Source organism: Lynx canadensis, chromosome C1, assembly GCF_007474595.2.
Source record: "Lynx canadensis isolate LIC74 chromosome C1, mLynCan4.pri.v2, whole genome shotgun sequence".
NCBI classification, from domain to species: Eukaryota; Metazoa; Chordata; class Mammalia; order Carnivora; family Felidae; genus Lynx; species Lynx canadensis.
In genome coordinates, this window is record NC_044310.1 from 96,607,523 (window position 1) to 96,625,568 (window position 18,046).

The following is an 18,046-nucleotide window of genomic DNA, read 5'->3' on the forward strand; positions in this document are numbered from 1 at the left end:
TTTGTTGTGTCTTTTCCAGAGTGTTGACTTCTGTCTTCCTTCCCTTACTTCCCCTTACTTATCTGACTTCCTCACTTAATGTAGGTTTTAGTTCTATAGCTTGTTTATCAATTGAGCTTCAGGTAAATGCAAAATGGTTGCAGTTTAACCCACTATGGTGAAAATAATACTGATTAAAAACAAATGATTAAGGGAAAACCTACACAAACAGTTTCAGCAGCCACATGGAACTTTGGCACATTTTTTCTCATAATGGTCCACCAAGTCAGGCTTCCTTTTCTGCTCCTGACCTTTGAAAGGCACAGGTTTTGAAAATAGAGTCTCGACTTTCTAAAATTTTTTTCTCATTATACAAATAGGTTTTCACTGTAGAATTTGAATGTACAAAAACCATGCGGAAAATAGTTTTTAAAGAAAACATTTTAAAAAATTACCCAAGAGGGGCACCAGTTAAGCATCCAGCTTTGCTGCAGGTCAAGATCTCACGGTCTGTGAGTTCAAGCCCCGCGTCGGGCTCTGTGCTGACCGCTCAGAGCCTGGAGCCTGACTCAGATTCTGTGTCTCCCTCTCTCTCTGCCCCTCCCCAACTCACGCTGTCTTTCTCTCTTTCAAAAATAAACATTAAAAAAAAATTTTTAAAATAGCCAATAATTAGACCCTGCAGTAATACTCATAAGTATTATTAAGTATTTATGAGTTGGTCTTATATACGTCCCTTAGTTTTTTATTTTGCATATCCTGTGATTGTTTCAGTTTGAGGTCGCAATGAATATCTGTGTCTTGATCTGCTTTTCCCATTTAAGCTATATCATGAGCATTTGGCCACATTTTTTATACTGAAAACATTATGGGTTTTTTTTTAACATTTTTTAAAGCTTTATTTATTTTGAGAGAGACAGAGACAGCATGACGGGGGGCAGAGAGAGAGGGAGAGACAGAATTCTAAGCAGGCTGCACACCACCAGCAGACCCTGACCCAGGGCTTGAACTCACAAACCGTGAGCTCATGACCTGAGCTGAAACAAAAAGTCGTTCGCTTAACTGACTGCGCCGCCCAGGCGCCTCTGAAAACATTATTTTTAATGATGCTGCTTACTGAAAGGATTTCTTTGAGAATTACAGGAAAAGTATTTTTCTGCGATGAATTCCATTTAAAAGTCTATCAGTGTAGCAGCCACATTATTTAAAGCGTCAGCGTGGTGTGTTTAAGAGAAGTATGTACTCAGCACTGTGCCAGGCATTGTGGAGAATGGAGAGGAACAACACCTAGTCCCTGACTCCCCCCAGGCTTAAGACCCAGTGAGGGAGGCCAAGCGTGCCCCACTGTTCTGTAGCAAGAACCAGCAGGGAGGAGAGATGAAAACAGGAGCTTCTTACTGCGGACTTCAGAGTTCCCCTCGGGTCTGGGCTTCAAAGAGCAGGTGGACGAGCGGCCAGCATGCACGCCTTTTGCTCTGACAGTTATTTATACGTACACAACCCCGGGGGGTGCCAGGTAGAGTAGACAAAGCCGAAACTGGAGGTGGAGGTTGGAAGGGTAGGGCAGGGTGTCAACAGGACTGGTGTAGTTGCCTCAGGAGTAAGAACACACAAAGGTACAGCAGCATTTTCCTCTGGGGCACCGACCCTTTAACTTTTAATTCAGATCCCTGGCCTTGCAGCAGAGTTTTCTTTTTTTTGGGTGGGGTGGGGTGGGAAATGCTTATTATTGCAAATATATCCTACATTGAAATACTTGCTTTATTTAAACAAATAAAAGCCATAAAAACTTTAAGAAAAGTCATGATAATGTGTTTTACTTATACATAATTTGAATATAATGAAGCAATTTCAATGCTGCATTAACATTGAATTCTACATGTAATGAGCAGTATTAGGCTTTTAGGAAAAATATATTTAGTTTGGTACAGTTCAGAGATTTTTTCAGACATAACAAGCTATGTAAACCAAAGAATTGTTTCTTTAGCTATGCTCTCGGTTCTTCTGATTGTAAATGCATTAAAAATAATAATACTAAAAGGAGGGAAGGTGGGAAGGAAGGTGGGAAGGAAGGAAGGAAGGAAGGAAGGAAGGAAGGAAGGAAGGAAAGAAAAAAGGGAGGAAGAAAAGGAAACTTGTCTAGGGTGTACAGGGCAAGAACCAGGTGCGTAACAGCAGACTTGACCTCAAACTGCCAGCGATGTAGGACCCAGGGCAGTGAGATGAAATCTGATCCACGTATTTTTAATGGCTGCTTCCAGGAACCAGTGGAGAATGGACACTCCCATTTTAACAATGTACTATTGCCATAATTTGTAATATAGGCAAAAAAATGTGATTTCTGACAGAGAAAGACAAATACTCTATGTTCTCTTATTTGTGGAACCTAAGAAAGTCAGACTCCTAGAAATAGAATGGTGGTAACGGAGAGATGTTGGTCAATGGGTACAAACGTCCAGCTGTAAGATGAGTAAGTTCTGGGCAACTGTAAATAACACGGTGACTGTAGCTATCGTGACTGCACCTAACAGGGTAACTATAACTATTGGTACTGTATTGTAAACTTGAAAGTTAAGAGAATAGATCTTAAAACTTATCACACACACAAAACAATGGTAAGTATTACTAGGGGCGGGGCTGGGGGGGGGAGATGCAGGTGCTAAGTAACCTTATTGTGGTAACGATTTCACAACATTTATGTGTATCAACTCATCACATTGTTTGTATATCTTAAACTTACCTGTGTTATATGTCAATGATATCTCCATAAAGCTGGGAAAAAATAAACACTGAACGTGACCTCCGTGAGCAGGAGGCTTTTCTCCTGACTGTTGAGGTGGCAGGAATAGTCTGCAGAAAATGGCAGCGTTATTTGACTGCTTCAGTCTGTGTTTCTTCATTGTGTCTCGTGACAGTATGGGACACTGACCAGTTGTAAAAACTGAAATGGCTCAAGGGATTCCAGAGTATTTCATGCTTTTCAGAGTTGGGACTGAATAAGAATTTAATTATATAAATTATTTTTTTAAAATCCATTAAGGTCCTATTTGCCTGTAATGACAGAGGCATTTCCAGATTTACAGAGATCTCAGGGCACCTGGGTGTCTCAGTAGCCTAAGTGTCCAACTCTTGGTCTTGGCTCAGGTCATGATCTCACGGTTCGTGAGTTCAAGCCCTACATTGGGCTCTGCGCTGACAGTGCACAGACTGCTTGGGATTCTCCCTCCCTCTCTCTTTCTGCCCCTCCCCCACTTATACTCCCTCTATCTCAAAATAAATAAAATAAACTTAAAAAATATTTACAGGGGCGCCTGGGTGGCGCAGTCGGTTAAGCGTCCGACTTCAGCCAGGTCACGATCTTGCGGTCCGTGAGTTCGAGCCCCGCGTCAGGCTCTGGGCTGATGGCTCAGAGCCTGGAGCCTGTTTCCGATTCTGTGTCTCTCTCTCTCTCTGCCCCTCCCCCATTCATGCTCTGTCTCTCTCTGTCCCAAAAAATAAATAAATGTTGAAAAAAAAATTAAAAAAAAAATATTTACAGATGGGTCTTCCAACTTGATAACAGTGAAGATGCTCTTACAGATAGAGGACAGAACAGAAAAATGAGATGGCATTTGAAATATAGAAAATAGAGGTGACCAGTAGGAACATATCTATAATTATTAGCTTATAGCAGTTATTAAGGGCCTTGGTGTTATATGTAAGTCAGTTGATGTTCTTATTGTTGTAAGGTGCTAGTCAACTCACTGGTCCCTGGAGCTCTTGTCTCAGCCTGTGTGAACTCTTCCTCACTTTCTAAGAACCAGCTATACTGGATTTCTCTTAGTTCCTCTGAGCACTGTGTTCCTTCCCACCTTGAGTAAAGTGTCTTTGCATGTCCTACTCCCTCAACTCCCCTGCCCCCCCCCCCCCAACACACACCTTTTTTTTTTGGCCTAGCTGGTTCCTGTTTATCTATCCTTCAGGTTTCAGCTCCAGTGTAACTTACTTAGGGATGTCTTCCCAGACTGCCCAGACTTGGCATCTAGATTGGAGATTCACACAGTGTTCTGTACTGATCTTTCATGATGCCCTTGTGTTTGAAATGCTGCCTTCTGGGATGCCTGGGTGGCTCAGTTGGTTAAGTGTCCAACTTCAGATCAGGTCATGATCTCGCCATTTGTGAGTTCGAGCCCCACGTCAGTCTCCTGCTTTCAGCACAGCCCTCATCGAATCCCCTATTCCCCTTTCTCCTTGCCCCTCCAAATAAATAAACATTAAAAAATAAATAAACAAAAAAAAACCCCAATGTCTTCTTTAATGTTCATCTTCCCTGCGAAACTTCAAGTTTCATTGGGTGCCCTCTCATTCACTGCTTTACCCACAAGTGCCTGCCACTCTGGACTCAGTGCATACTCGTCTACACAATAGTTATGGCCCTTTCAAGGAAGTGTAGGCTCTTAAGAGGGAGCTCTCATTCGTTTGTACTCTCATAAGCCTCTACAAGGGGAGAGATTCATCAAAAGATACAGATAGATAGATGGATAGGTGTGGGGGACAGGCATTGTAGCATGGGGCTCCAGTGTAGATTCTGGAGCCAAATTGACTGGGTTCAGATTCCAGGTTTGCTACATTTAGTGATGTGACCTTGGCCAAGTTGCTTAATCTCCTTATACCTCAGCTCCTTCTCTGTAAAGTGGAAATAACAGGAACACCTACCTCAAAGGTTTGCATGAAGAGTGAAAACACACAGCGTGTAATATGTATAATAACATTTCTAAAATAGCAGTTCTAGTGGTCAGTGTTCTCTATTTCCCATTCTCTTCTCATTCTTACATCTTCCCCCCAGAAAGAGCAGAAGGGTTTTGAGCTTTCTTCCTGCTTGGACTTGTTATCCCCAGTGGTGCTAGAACACAATAGATTTGAATGGTTAATTTAGCCTTATTTTGCATTTCGGGATAGCCAGATAGCATTTTGTGAATCCATTTAAAAATATTAATAAATAAAGAACAGAATTTGAGGAATTAGGGTATAAACTGTAATTAAACCTACTTTTAAACACTTACAGAGCATGCTGCTTCAATGAAAATTTAGTATTTTGAGTGTCAAAATCAGTTTCATGGTTTAAGAAACACAGTTTAGGATAAAGTTGTATAGAGACTATTAAAGAGTGCTGTATCAGATGAGGATTCTCTTCTAAAATTTCATGTATTCAAGGATAGAGAGGGTCAAATGAAAAATCAAAAATACAAAAGTAAACTGATTCACTCATTCTGTGTGCTAGATACGGGTATTAATCTGTAAAAACAAACCAAGGCTTGGCCCTCAGCTGACAAACTTCTATGTTTAACAACTGTGTAAGATAATTTTGAATGACTTCTGTGTCATAAAATATATTTTACTATGAAATATGTAGGTTGACTTTCTAGAAAAGTCTTGTTCAAATACCATTTGCAGTTTCACAAACAAAAAGACTACCGTTTGATTTATTTTGTTTTAGGAGCACCCTGCCTTAACCAAGGAGCCGATATGGAGTATATAGATTTGGAGCCCCTTTGGAGCTTATGTAGATCTTCTTACCACTTTCATGGAGCTTTCTCCTACTTCTGTAGAGCTCACGAGGTGGAGGGAACAATAAAATACACTGCCAGGTCTAATGGGAAAGGACTAATGGTAACGTTAGTTGCATTGAGGTAGTTAGATTGAATGGTTGATTGGGGAAGTCACTTGACTGTCATACAGTCACCATAGTAAGGAAGAGAACCAGGACGTGGTTATGCCCATACTTTTTGCCTTTGAGGAAAACAGATTTTTAAAAGTTTATAGCATCTCTAGGTGCGGTTCTAAGACTAGAGATTTCTAAAAGAAGAGTTATGTGAGGAATTCTTATGGGTACACAGAATGCACTGAGCAGCTCACAGTTTTTAAAAGATGTATATGATTGGGACACCCGAGTGGCTCAGTCGGTTAAGCTGTGAACTTGATTTCAGCTCAGGTCATGGTCTCATGGTTCATGAGATCAAGCCCCACCTAGGGCTCCATGCTGACAGTGCACAGAGCCTGCTTCTGATTCTTTCTCTCCCTCTCTCTCTGCCTCTCCCCTGTTCATGCTTACTCTCTTTCAAGATAAATAAACTTATAAAAAATTCTTAAAAGATGTATATGCTGACAAATGGAAGAAGCACATGATCACATTAATACAGAGCTAAGTAGACTGTAAGAAATGAACACTTAAGAATTTTCTTCTCTACAGGCCAGAGCTCAAAAGTAGCTAAGATACTTCAGAGAGCATGAAATGCTTTTAAGGTGATGTCTAGAGCAAGAACAACAGGAAGGAAAAAGGAAGTAGGCTTGCTTCGTCGGAAGATGTTGTTAATGTTAGCTGTTTGCAGGCAGAAATCAGACATTTACCGTTCTTACTTCGCTTCCATAATCTGGAACTAGCAGAATTACTCTTCCAACAGTTAAAGGAAAACAAACAGCCTGAAATGGGAGAAATTAAATTAAAAAAAAGTGAGGAGGTAGTAAAAGTTCCATTCACTTTAAACGAATGTACATTTTCAAAACTCAACTGAATCGCCTCCCGGGAGTTGAAGGCACTGAAGATTTTATCTCCGGGTTATTGTCAGTATTCTTTATGAAATCATGGGGAATATGGAAAGTACCAGGAGACTGAAGAGAGGCAAATGTTCCAGTTTCCAAAAAGGCATGAAATGGACTGTGAAAAGTCAAGTCCACTTCCTTAACCTGAAACTGGCTAAATTTGAAGAGATTGAAAAAATATAAAATATTTTAAGTGTTTAGAAAAGAATAGGATGGTGACCATGAATCAGCATGAATTTATACGAACGAGATATGCCAAACCAATCTCATTTTTCCCCCCGATTCTGTAATTACTACTGGATTAGAGAATAGTACAGTCATGTAATACCTTGACTTTAGCAAGTGGTTGACAAAGTCTCTTAGACTATTCTTACGGAAAAGGCAGTGAGATTTTGATGATTACATTGATTTACAGCTGGTTCCATGGCCACAACCATGGGGTTTATCTAACTAATAACCTGTGTCTCTATACATGGATTCCTCAGAGAGAACTGCTATTGAATATTAATTTGAATATATTCAGAAAGTATGGATTTACACTTAGGAGTTCTTTTGACTAAAGATTTGTATTTTGAAACTTGAGTGCCTGGATTTATTCATATGATTGACATTTCGGTTACAGACTTTTCCACACCTGAGCTGTATTCACTTAAAGCAAAAGGCTGCCTGGGTGGGCTGGGTGGCTGCCTAAATTATGAAGAATCTTTTCTCTTACTTGTTGAGTGACAACTGTATTAACCCCAAGTCAATGTTTTTTATACCCTTGAAATGTCAAGTTTCTGTGAAACTCTGCCTAAATAAAAGACAGAAGTTTCTTTACAGCCTGATAATATAGATATACTCAGCAGTGTTTCTGTGAGTTAACGTTTCTGTTGGCCTTCTAGTAATTCCATAGTCATCTGCCTACTCCGGATATTTGTGTTTTATTTTTTTTAAAGCAAATTCCCTGGAATCCCATCAAAGAGGGAGCTATAATATTCTGTCCCCTTACAGATGTTCCTTTGGTTTCTTGAGGCAAGGATGTCCATGATGACCACTACATCCAATATATTTTACTATTAATTATTAATCTTAAAGAATGCCAACCCATATGAGTTGTTAATCTTTTATAATTGACATTTCAGTGATATTTGTAATATTTTGTCTCCAACTTTGAAGGTGCTGATAACTTTTTTGAATGGCTCCCACATTTTAAATAAAAGATCACATTTGTGAAACTGTCCCTCACCCTTTTCTTTGCAACTCTTTATCTCCCTGTTGCATCCAGAATCTCCGCAGGGGTTGCAGGTGATAATTGAGAGTGCAGTTCCAGCCCTGATAATCCTGGGTACGATTCTTGGAATTAGTTCTTTCTGCTTTACCTGGCCTCTCAGTCTTAAGATCTCGTAGGTCCTTGCAACAGAAAATGTGGTGTTTTAACTTCAATATCCACCTTAAGAAATCCCTGTATGCTGTAACTTGTGGTCTGTGATTTTTATTATGGCTCTGTCTTTCATCGTATCTAATTTAATGGATTAAATCTGTTTTAACTGGATTAAAATCCAATCTGAGTTCTTAGCATTTTATAGTTACCTCTGTGAGCTATACCATATATTGCAATAAAGTTTCAAATTAAAAAAAAAAACAGCAAAATCTGAGTTAAAGAAAAAGTTTTGACTCTGATTGTCTGTTTGAATTACAGAGGCATTATCCTTTATCCAAATAGAGTGTATTCATGAAAATATGTCGGATAGCAGGCTTTTAGATATTGGAGTCTGTACTATAATATCTTAAATGGGAATAAAACAATGATGCATTCTCTCTCAATTCATAAACTCTAAACGCCTGCAAATATCACTAAGACTTCTCAGCACCTATAAAACAATCCATCAAAGGTTTTGGGTAATATTTATTACAAAGCATTTGGAACACACCTTACCTATTTATAATATACTTAATAAACTCATTATGGGGTATGTTTTTGTTCAATAAGAAATGAGACTGTACAGTACTGATTGGGAATTAGGTTTTTCTTTCACCCAGTAATGAGCAACTACCGTGATGAAAATGCGAAATGGCGTAATACGATTCCATCTGAATGGAACTCAGGTGGGTGGAGCTCCAGAATGCCCGGAAGAAGCAACTTCTGGGACCAGGGATTCTTCTGTGTTATCCCTGTAAATATCTGTCAGGCTTCCTTCTTTGATCACAGACCTGTCTCCCTTCCTCAGCATCTGTTTTTGGCAAGGCAAAACGGGGACTTTCTGGTTCGTGTTTATTAGTTTAGGATCCAAATGTTATCTCTACACTTTAGCAGCATCCTGGTTTTCTGCTTATATTAACACCATCTCATTTGGTTTTGCTTGTTTATACCTGTGAGAAAAGACCAAAAAGGGGGTGGGGAGAGGATTAGAAATGTTACATTATGGAATAATAGTTGAAAAAATTAACTGATATGCAGTAACCTTTTGCCTTATCTAACCTTGTCATAATTAAACTGTTCCAAATAAACAAAGAGTGTATTTTAATCACCCAGTCATTTCTTACTCAGTACAGTAATCCATTCTGTCGTAACATTGCTCTTTGGTAATCATGTGAAGCCTTATCTAATGAACAGTGTTTGGATTGCTTTGATTTTCATTTCAAGTTCAACCTTTACTATAAATTCACTGCTATCAGATTTCTGCAGTCCTCCGTTTTTCTGCTTAACGTTTCTCTGAGAGCTCTAACAGTCCTCTGTTTAGCTCCCATTTTCCCCACAAATAAGAAAAAAAAAATCCGTCATTCTCTTATTTATTCATATGGGATCTAAGAGTCAAGTGAATGGACAGAAAATGCCTGTTCAGATAAGCAGAAGGTTCTGAGGTAGAGCCCATTTGGCTGACCAGTGCAGGTGGAAGCATGGTTGGTGAGGGGTTGGCATGAATGGTTTTGGGTCAGAGATGGCTAAAGCTAGAACACGTGGAAGTTTGGATTTTATTCGAAGTGCAATAAGTAGTCATGGGGGTGGGGTGGTGGTGGGTAGGCTAAACAGACTGGTGATTATCTGGCTTATGTTTGTAATCTCACTCTGGCTTCTGTGCAAATGGTGGGAACAGGAAGGAGGCAAGAATGGATGCAGGGAGTCTATTAGAAGGCTGTTACAGAATTCCAGATGGGAAATGATGCTGGCTCAGATTAGGGTGGAGGTGATGGGAATGGAGAGAAGTGGACAGTATGGGATATGTTTTGGAGGTAGAAATGACAAAAGTTGCTAATGGAGTGGATCTGGAGGATAGAAGTGAAAAGGAGAAATCGGAAACTTCTGATTTCTAGCTTTTGGGTTTGTTCTGCTGGGTTGACAGTGCTATTATTTGCTAAGACAAGGAAAACTAGCATGGAGGAAAACTTGGGGGAGGGTGGAATTAAGAGTTCTGTTTGCAGGTCAAGATTTGAGGTGCTTATTTGACTTTCAAACATATCTGCAATATACATGAATGAGTTTGGTGGCTTTGGAGCTGGGTGGACCTAGGTCAGGAATCGAGACGTAAGAACCTAGAAGTTACCTGTATGTAGATGGTATTTAAAGCCAAAGATGGAACTTACCTTGGGCATTTGTCATATTCTCTAACCTATACCTTCTCCCTCCCCTACTACTGTAAAATTATGCCCACATTATATATTACAGGTATGTATATTTTAGTACTATAATAGTTTGTTTTTAGCAAAACTTTGTTTTTAGTAAAATACTCTGGTTTTTTTTTTTTCCTGTTTATAGCTAAAAGCTTTAAGAGCAGTCAGTCACTGGCATCAGTATCTAACTGGAGATCTAACAGTTCTGTGTTTTTTCTTCTGTGTTGTTTTTTTTTTTTGTAGGCAAAGTCATTAATAAAGATTTGCGACATTACCTGAGTCTTCAGTTTCAGAAAGGATCAATTGACCACAAATTGCAGCAAGTGATCAGAGATAATCTCTACTTGAGAACCATTCCATGTAAGTATGAGATGGAACAAAAAGGAAAGGAGGCCAATATATCCTTATTTAATTAATCAAACATGTAGAAATAATTCAGTAGAGTATCTCATATGAAATTGGGAAGACTAAGTTGGAACACTAGATTGAAACAAATACTGGATAAGGAGAAACGTTTTCAGAGGTCATGCAGGGCTTGTGCTTTTAAAATAGAAAAGCTAGAAGATTCTATATTGTAACTTTTTTAAAAAGTCATTAGGCTTTAAGAGTTTAGGATTAACACAGGTACATTTTGCTAACCTGATTTTCTGTTATAAATCAGTTCCTAGAGTTTAGTCAGTAAGAAGACTTTTTTTTTTTTTTTTTTTTTTTTTTTTTTGCTCTCAATGCCTTGTACACTGAGAACAAACATTTTTGTATTAATTATTAGGACATTACTAACTTTAAGATCTGCCCCTCCTTCAAAGAAAAAAAAAAGTAGCACGCTGTGGCGTCTTTGTGGTAATCCATTTTGAAGTTTTATCTAGATGTTTGTATATCTATTCCAGTTGCCATAGTTTTCATAGGACCTGGTTCTTATTATAATGATGCATGTGTGTGTGTGTGTGCGCGCGCACGCGTGTGTGTGTGTTTATCACATAACAAGAAATCACGTATGCTTACGTTTTGGTTTTAGAGCAAGCTGGGGAAGAACAAGCAGTAAACAATAAAAAGGCCTAAAAAGATGTTCTAGTTTGTTTTCGTTTTCAATGTATTTGTAACTCCTTGTAGATAGTAGCTCTCTGAATGGCTCTGAAATTTCTTTATTTCTTTTTCTTGTTATTTACTCTTACACAGTGTCCAGTCCATCACCAAGCCTTTCTAATCACGTTCCTTCAGTATCGATCCTCTGTACTACCTTAGACCCTCACCCTTTCTTACTTGGACTTTTTTTTCTTTTAAAACAAATAGAATTATGTAGCGGCAAAGAGCTAGGTAAAAAATCTAGATCCTTGGACAAGTTACTTGATTTTCCTGAGCCTCAGAATCTCCATATGTAAAATGTGAGTAACAAGAGATAACCTTACGTAGTTATTAGAATTAAAATGAGAACATGAATGCAAACCTCCTGTCCTGGAGTAGCCATCAGTGTCTGTCCCCTTCCCCATTCGAGCTGCAGCCTCGCCTTTCACCCACAACCCCTCCACCTGGTCTGTCTTTAAAGTGTACATTTGACTCGACTCCTGTCCATCTACAGCTGTCCGTCTACAGTTTATCCTTCAAAGTCTCGCAGTGAGTACAAGTCCAGACTCTTTAACGTGGTATAAACTGTTCTGGTTTTTGCTTTTAAATCCAACTCCTTATCTGCAATTTCCTCCTATAAATCTGCCTTGTCAGATTTCAGAATCGCAACTCCTGCCTCTTTTTCTTTGCATTTGCCTGGTATATCTTTGTCTGTCTTTTTATTCTTCCACCTTTCTGAAGCTCTTCGTTGTACAAATAGTGGTGGAGACTTTGTAGCCAGTGTGAAACTTCGTGTGTATTTATTGATGGGATCGAGGTCTTTAGTCTCTGTTTTGTCACGGCTTTCTGTTTTACCCATATACACATCTTTTATATAAAACCTTTCACCAAGTAGTCTATTTTATATCCTCTCTCTCTGTTTAGAAAGGTTTGTATCCTTATTCTAATGGCTACCTTAATATTTTTATGTAACACCCTATTCCTCCTTCCTTCTTTGTTTTTGTCCCAACTGTGAGCAATATTAAATGATCTAGTTATTGCTTCTTCCTCCCTCCCATCACATGACTTGAAATAATATCTTCTTACTACAAACAAATTCAGCAAGCTTTTCATATGCTTTCCTCATTTTCACCATTTTTTGATACTTGATCTATGTCTATATTAACAAAGCAAACAGCCATTACCTACGGTACTCTCACCTTTATACTCATCATTTATTCTTTTTTTTTTTTTTAATTTTTTTTTTTTTCAACGTTTTATTTTATTTTTGGGACAGAGAGAGACAGAGCATGAACGGGCGAGGGGCAGAGAGAGAGGGAGACACAGAATCGGAAACAGGCTCCAGGCTCTGAGCCATCAGCCCAGAGCCCGACGCGGGGCTCGAACTCGTGGACCGCGAGATCGTGACCTGGCTGAAGTCGGACGCTTAACCGACTGCGCCACCCAGGCGCCCCATCATCATTTATTCTTTATCCTGTGAGCAAATACGTACTGAATCTAACTGCCAATTCTTATGTTGTTGTTTCTTCAATAACTTTGGTTTTCTAAAGCTTCTTCTCCATGAGATTTCCGAGGAAGGAGTCAGAGGATCATCGTAGTTGGCCTGTGGCCTTTTTACTTTTATGTTTGTTTGGATGTATATGAAATGTTTGGCTCATATTTTCTTTCCTTGACTATCTTAGCTCTGTTAGTCAATTATTTGTCTTATGGCATAAAGCATTGCTCCTTGAAAGTCTGAAAACAACCTGATTTTTATTCCCTTCTAAGTAACTTGGTATTTTGCCTGCATGGGGTGTCTCAGGGTAGCATTCATAGCTCTTGAGCTCCCTCTTCCCTTGTTAAAACAAGTTAATAAAAATACGTACTTGTACTTTCTGCTGTACTCTGCACTTTCACTTGGATCTTCTTTTAAGTGTACTTGTACTGTCCTAGTTTTGCAGTTTTCCCTCAGTGTGTGGTTTTGTCCTAGAAAGGAGCTATAGTTTATTCAGTTTTAATTCATTAGATCCAAACAGCTGCAGCCTTTTCAGATCCTAACAGGACCTATTAACCTACCCATTGAAGTGCCCATAACTCCTCCAAGAATGCAGTGATATATCGGTAACAGTTAACACACCAAAAGGTCTGTAATTACCATTCTTTACTAAAAGATACTAAATATTCTTGGGGACAATTCTGATTCCAGGTCTGGGACAAGGAAAGTATAAGATGAGCTTGGAACATCTAATTGAACCAGAAAGTATGTAAATGCCTGAAAAACTATGGTGACCTATCAGAAGCACATTTTCAAAAAAAGTCATCTAGAAGGGGTGCCCACTGACAAAACCTGAAACAATTTGAGCAAAAAAATTAATAAGAGAAAGAAAGACTTCTCCATTGTCAGACACTGCACCATAGAAAGGACAAGACTGTGATTCCTAAGAGAAAGGAGACTATACACGAAGGAGTCCTATGGTTCCTCGGTCTTCTGCCTAGAGGCACTTTCCGGGCCACCGCACAGGGAGGGAGAGCCCAAGCAGAGTACAGAGGATTCTGAGTTGAAGGGACAGAAATCTGAGTTCAAGAAGTCTGAAGTGCCTGAGATTTGCAGGACAGTGTCAGAGAAGAGAGAGCTATAAAGAAAAGGAGCTCAAATAATCTGCACAGGTGTCCCCTTGAGTCTGTTGCTGAAGACCAAGCTGAGAATGTATAGGATGAGACTCCACATGGCCTCTCTGGGAGTCTCCACAAAGACTCTCTGGGAACTGTAAGGCTAGCAGTTTCCAGAGCTTACATAGGGCTGGGAGAATCTGAGTTCTAGCCCACCTGAGTGAAGAGACCTCGTAAAGGTTATGGCTTACTAGTAGGACTAAAATTGGTGTAAGCTCCTTGGAACCCACTTTAACAAAGTTTAATTAAGGAAGCCCCAAAATATCAAGCAGATATGCATATGACTTAACTGTTGGCAGAAAGAAAAGAAGGGAGGGAGGGAGGGAGGAAAGGGGGATTATCAACACTCTTTAAAGGAAGACAACAAAATCTTGACACTGAATAGCATAATATTTAAATGCCCAGTGTCTAATAAAAATTATTAGATGAGAAGAAAATATGGCCCACAATCAAAAGAAAAGTCAGCTGACAGAAAAAAACAAAACAGAAATATAAACACGTATAACCATACCACACATTTAGCGTCATAAATATGATCAAGGATTTAAAGAACCATGTGAATAAAATTAAGAGAAAATGGAATATTTTTTTTAAAAGAACTAAATGGAACTTTAGAAATTCAGTGGATAGGCTTAATAGCAGGGTAGAAGCTACAGAAGAGAAAAATCAGTGAACTTGAAGACATAGCAATATAAATGAATCAAACTGAAACAGAGAGGAAAAAGACTAAAGACACAAACTATTTTTTTTTAAGTAACCAGAGAGAGACATTTCTACTTCTACCATGAATGACTAACTGGTGCTGGATTTACCTTCTTACTGTAAACAACTAGAAATTGGTCAAGATATATGTAACAGCTATTTTCAGAAATAGGATTTATAGGCAGAACAGGACTGTGATCTGTTCATATTGAATGATGCATACTGTCAAAGCAGAGATGGGGAGGAGACAAACAAGATATATGATGAAATAGGCTGAAAAAATTTTAAATTTGACGAAAACTATAAATCCGCAGAACTATGGATCTCAACAAACCCCAAACAGAAGAAACGTAAAAAAACACATCTCAGTGTATCATAATCTAATTGCTGAAAACCAGTGATAGAGAAAATGTGAAAGACAGAAAAAAGATACATTAAATACAAGGGAATAAAGAATGACTGCAGACTTTGTCAACAGAAACCAATACAAGCCAGAAGTCAATCAAATGTCATTTTCAACATGCTGAAAGGAAAAACTGCCAACCTAGATTACTACATACAACAAAAGATTTCTACATCCTTAAGAGAAATAAAGAATTTTTCAGACCAAAAATAAATAAATAAATAATGGTGAGGGAATTTTTTACCAGCAGACTTGCACTATAAGAAACAGTAAAGGAAATTCTACAGATGGGATGACAATGATACCACAGTGATAGAACTGGAAGGAAGTAGACTACTTCTTAATTAGAGTTCAAGATTTCAACACCCTCTTTAGGGAAAGTAAGCAAAAAATCACTAAGGTGATTCTGACATGGATAACACTTTGAACCAACTTGACCTAATTGCTATTTACTAGAACATGCTTCCCAACAACAGAAGACTATACATTCTTTTCTAGTGCACATAGGACATTTACAAATAAAGACCATACTCCAGGCCATAAAACAAGATTCAATAAATTTAAAAGGATTTAAATTATACAAAATATATCCTGTGATCATAAAGGGATTGCAAGAAATCACTTAACAGAAAATCATCTGGAAAATCTCTGAATATTTGGAAATTAGCACACTTCTAAATAACCTGTGAGTTAAAGCCACAAGGAAAATTACAAAATGTTACATCAGCATCTCAAAACATAATCAAACCCAACATACCAATACTGCTGTTACAACAGTGTTTAGAGGGAAATTTATAGTGCTAAATACTTAGAAAATAATAAATATGTCAATCAATGATCTAAACTTCTACTTTAAGAATTTAGCAAAAGAAGAGCAAAGTAAACCCAAATTAAGTAGAAGGAAGGAAATAATAAAGATAAAAGCAGAAACTGATAAACCAGAAAATAAAGAAAAATCAATGAAACCTAAAGATGGTTCTTTCTGATCAATAAAACTGGTATACTTCTAGCCATACTGTTCAGGTGACGAGAGAGAACACACTATAACAGCATCAGGAGTGAAAGAGATAGCATCATTAAAAATCCTACAGATGTTAAGTGAACAATCAGGAATAGTCTGAACAACTTTGTGACCGTAAACTCAACAACTCAGATGAAATGGAAAAATTCCTCAGAAGGCAAAAACTACAAGTGCTCACTCAAGAAGAAAGAGATAACTGAATAACTTCTAAGTTTATTAAAGGAATTGAATTTGTAGTTTGTAACTTTCCCTCTAAGAAAGCATCAGGTCCAGATGGTACAGGTGAATTGTTCCAGATATTTAAAGAAATAATACAAATTCTACACAGATTCTTTGAGAAGATACAGGAGGAGGGAATTTCTCAACTCATTCAATTCTAAAACCAGACAAAGACATTAGAAGAAAATAACATTAGACACAATTTTTCGTGAACATAGACTTAAAACTCCTTAAAATATTTTAGCAAATCAATATATAGCAATATATAAAAAGGACAATACATTATGACCAAGTGGTATTTGTCCCAGGAATGCAAGGTTAGGATAACATATGAAACTAGTATAGTAATAGACTGGAAAAGAAAACAAAAAAAACAAAACAAAAAAACATATGATCTTTTCAAATAGATGCAGATAAAACATTTGACAAAATTCAACTCCCATTCATGGTGCTTCATGAGTTCTACCAGTGCACCTGCTGATTTCCTTGCAGTTTCCTGATGAGTTTGGTGGGCACCCCAGTGGCTCCCCACATTTCAACAATATCCCCTATAAGTGGTTTTCTACTGGGTTTCTGGCAAGTCCAGCCAGGGTCCCAGATGGTTTTGTTAGGTTCAAAACACCCCCCACCACAGGCAGCTTGCTGGTTAATTTCATCAGCACTCCACCAGGTTGTTCCCTGTCCATCAGCCCTGACCCACCAACTGTGAACCAGATCCATCACTGCTACCACACCTTCTCCACACAGGTCTGAATCCCAGAGTTTGGGAGCGTTCTTCCCTTCCAAGTTTGTTCCTCATTGGAGTATTCTCCCTCAGCTTTAGGGTGCTCTTTCATTTCCTGTTAGTTAATTCCTTGTAAATAGTTAATAATTGGTTATATTAAGCTGGCCTTGTTCAAGTTACCATGTTTCTCTCCTGTTTGGATCCTGGCTAATACAGAATCAGTACTAGTAGTGGTCCCAGGACACAGACCTGCCAAGAAGGGATTTTAGATTTGGTTGTGTTCTTGGGCCATGAGCACAGTGCCATGCTCGTTCCAGTGGAAAGCCGGGTGCTCACAGTTCATGACAAGAAGTGGCATCACAGTTTGATCCCCGTATAAACTGCGGTTCGTTATGATGAAGAGTTAGCTGAACCAAGCACCGTGGGAACCCACATGACGGCTGCCCTTGACCATTATGGCAGGAATGATGGCCACAAACACCGTGGTATGGATCGATTCTCCTGAGTGTACCAACCACTTTGAAAATCAAGTGGTTTGTTATTATTATAAACTTATATAACAAGATTATGATAACACTTTTCAACACTTCTCTCTACCTGATACAGACATTTGCTAATAGAAGACATTAAAAGATGGGAACATTAACACAAAATAAATGCCAAATAAAAATCAGTTAAAATTTGGAAGAGTACTGCACATATATAATATTTGAACTTTTTACTCCTAAAATGAAATTATAAAGCACGCAAGTATCAATTGTATTAGCCGATAGTTCTGACTTTGCTTGGTTGCAAATATTCCGGTATAGAAAATTTTTCCATATTGCATCGATACCCTTCAAATTGTTAGGCGCTACTCAGTGGTCATTTGAATAAGCTTGTTTTCTTTTTTAATGGTGAAAATATGTTGTCTCCTTGCCCTGATGTTGGTTTTGCCATTGAAATCCATATTGCTTCTACCTTAGATTTTAGACCAGTTTCTGATTTCAGGTTTGGAGTGTTCCACAACAATGTTCACTTCTCTACGCATTTCTTCTATTACTTACAAAGCACTGAAACTCATAACACATACTCAAGCAGTGGAAAAGGCCAAAGGACATTGTTGGATAGTATTCAA

General features: G+C 38.5%; 1 protein-coding gene across 2 annotated transcripts in view; it reads left to right on the forward strand.

Annotated features, from left to right (window-relative positions):
* Positions 1–18,046, forward strand: part of MAGI3 (membrane associated guanylate kinase, WW and PDZ domain containing 3) — a 248,042-nt gene that overhangs the window by 136,471 nt on the left and 93,525 nt on the right. For both annotated transcript variants that reach the window (XM_030324312.1, XM_030324313.1), the window contains exon 2: positions 10,393–10,509. In XM_030324312.1, coding sequence (XP_030180172.1) covers positions 10,393–10,509 — 117 coding nt within the window. The remainder of the gene's footprint in view (positions 1–10,392; positions 10,510–18,046) is intronic.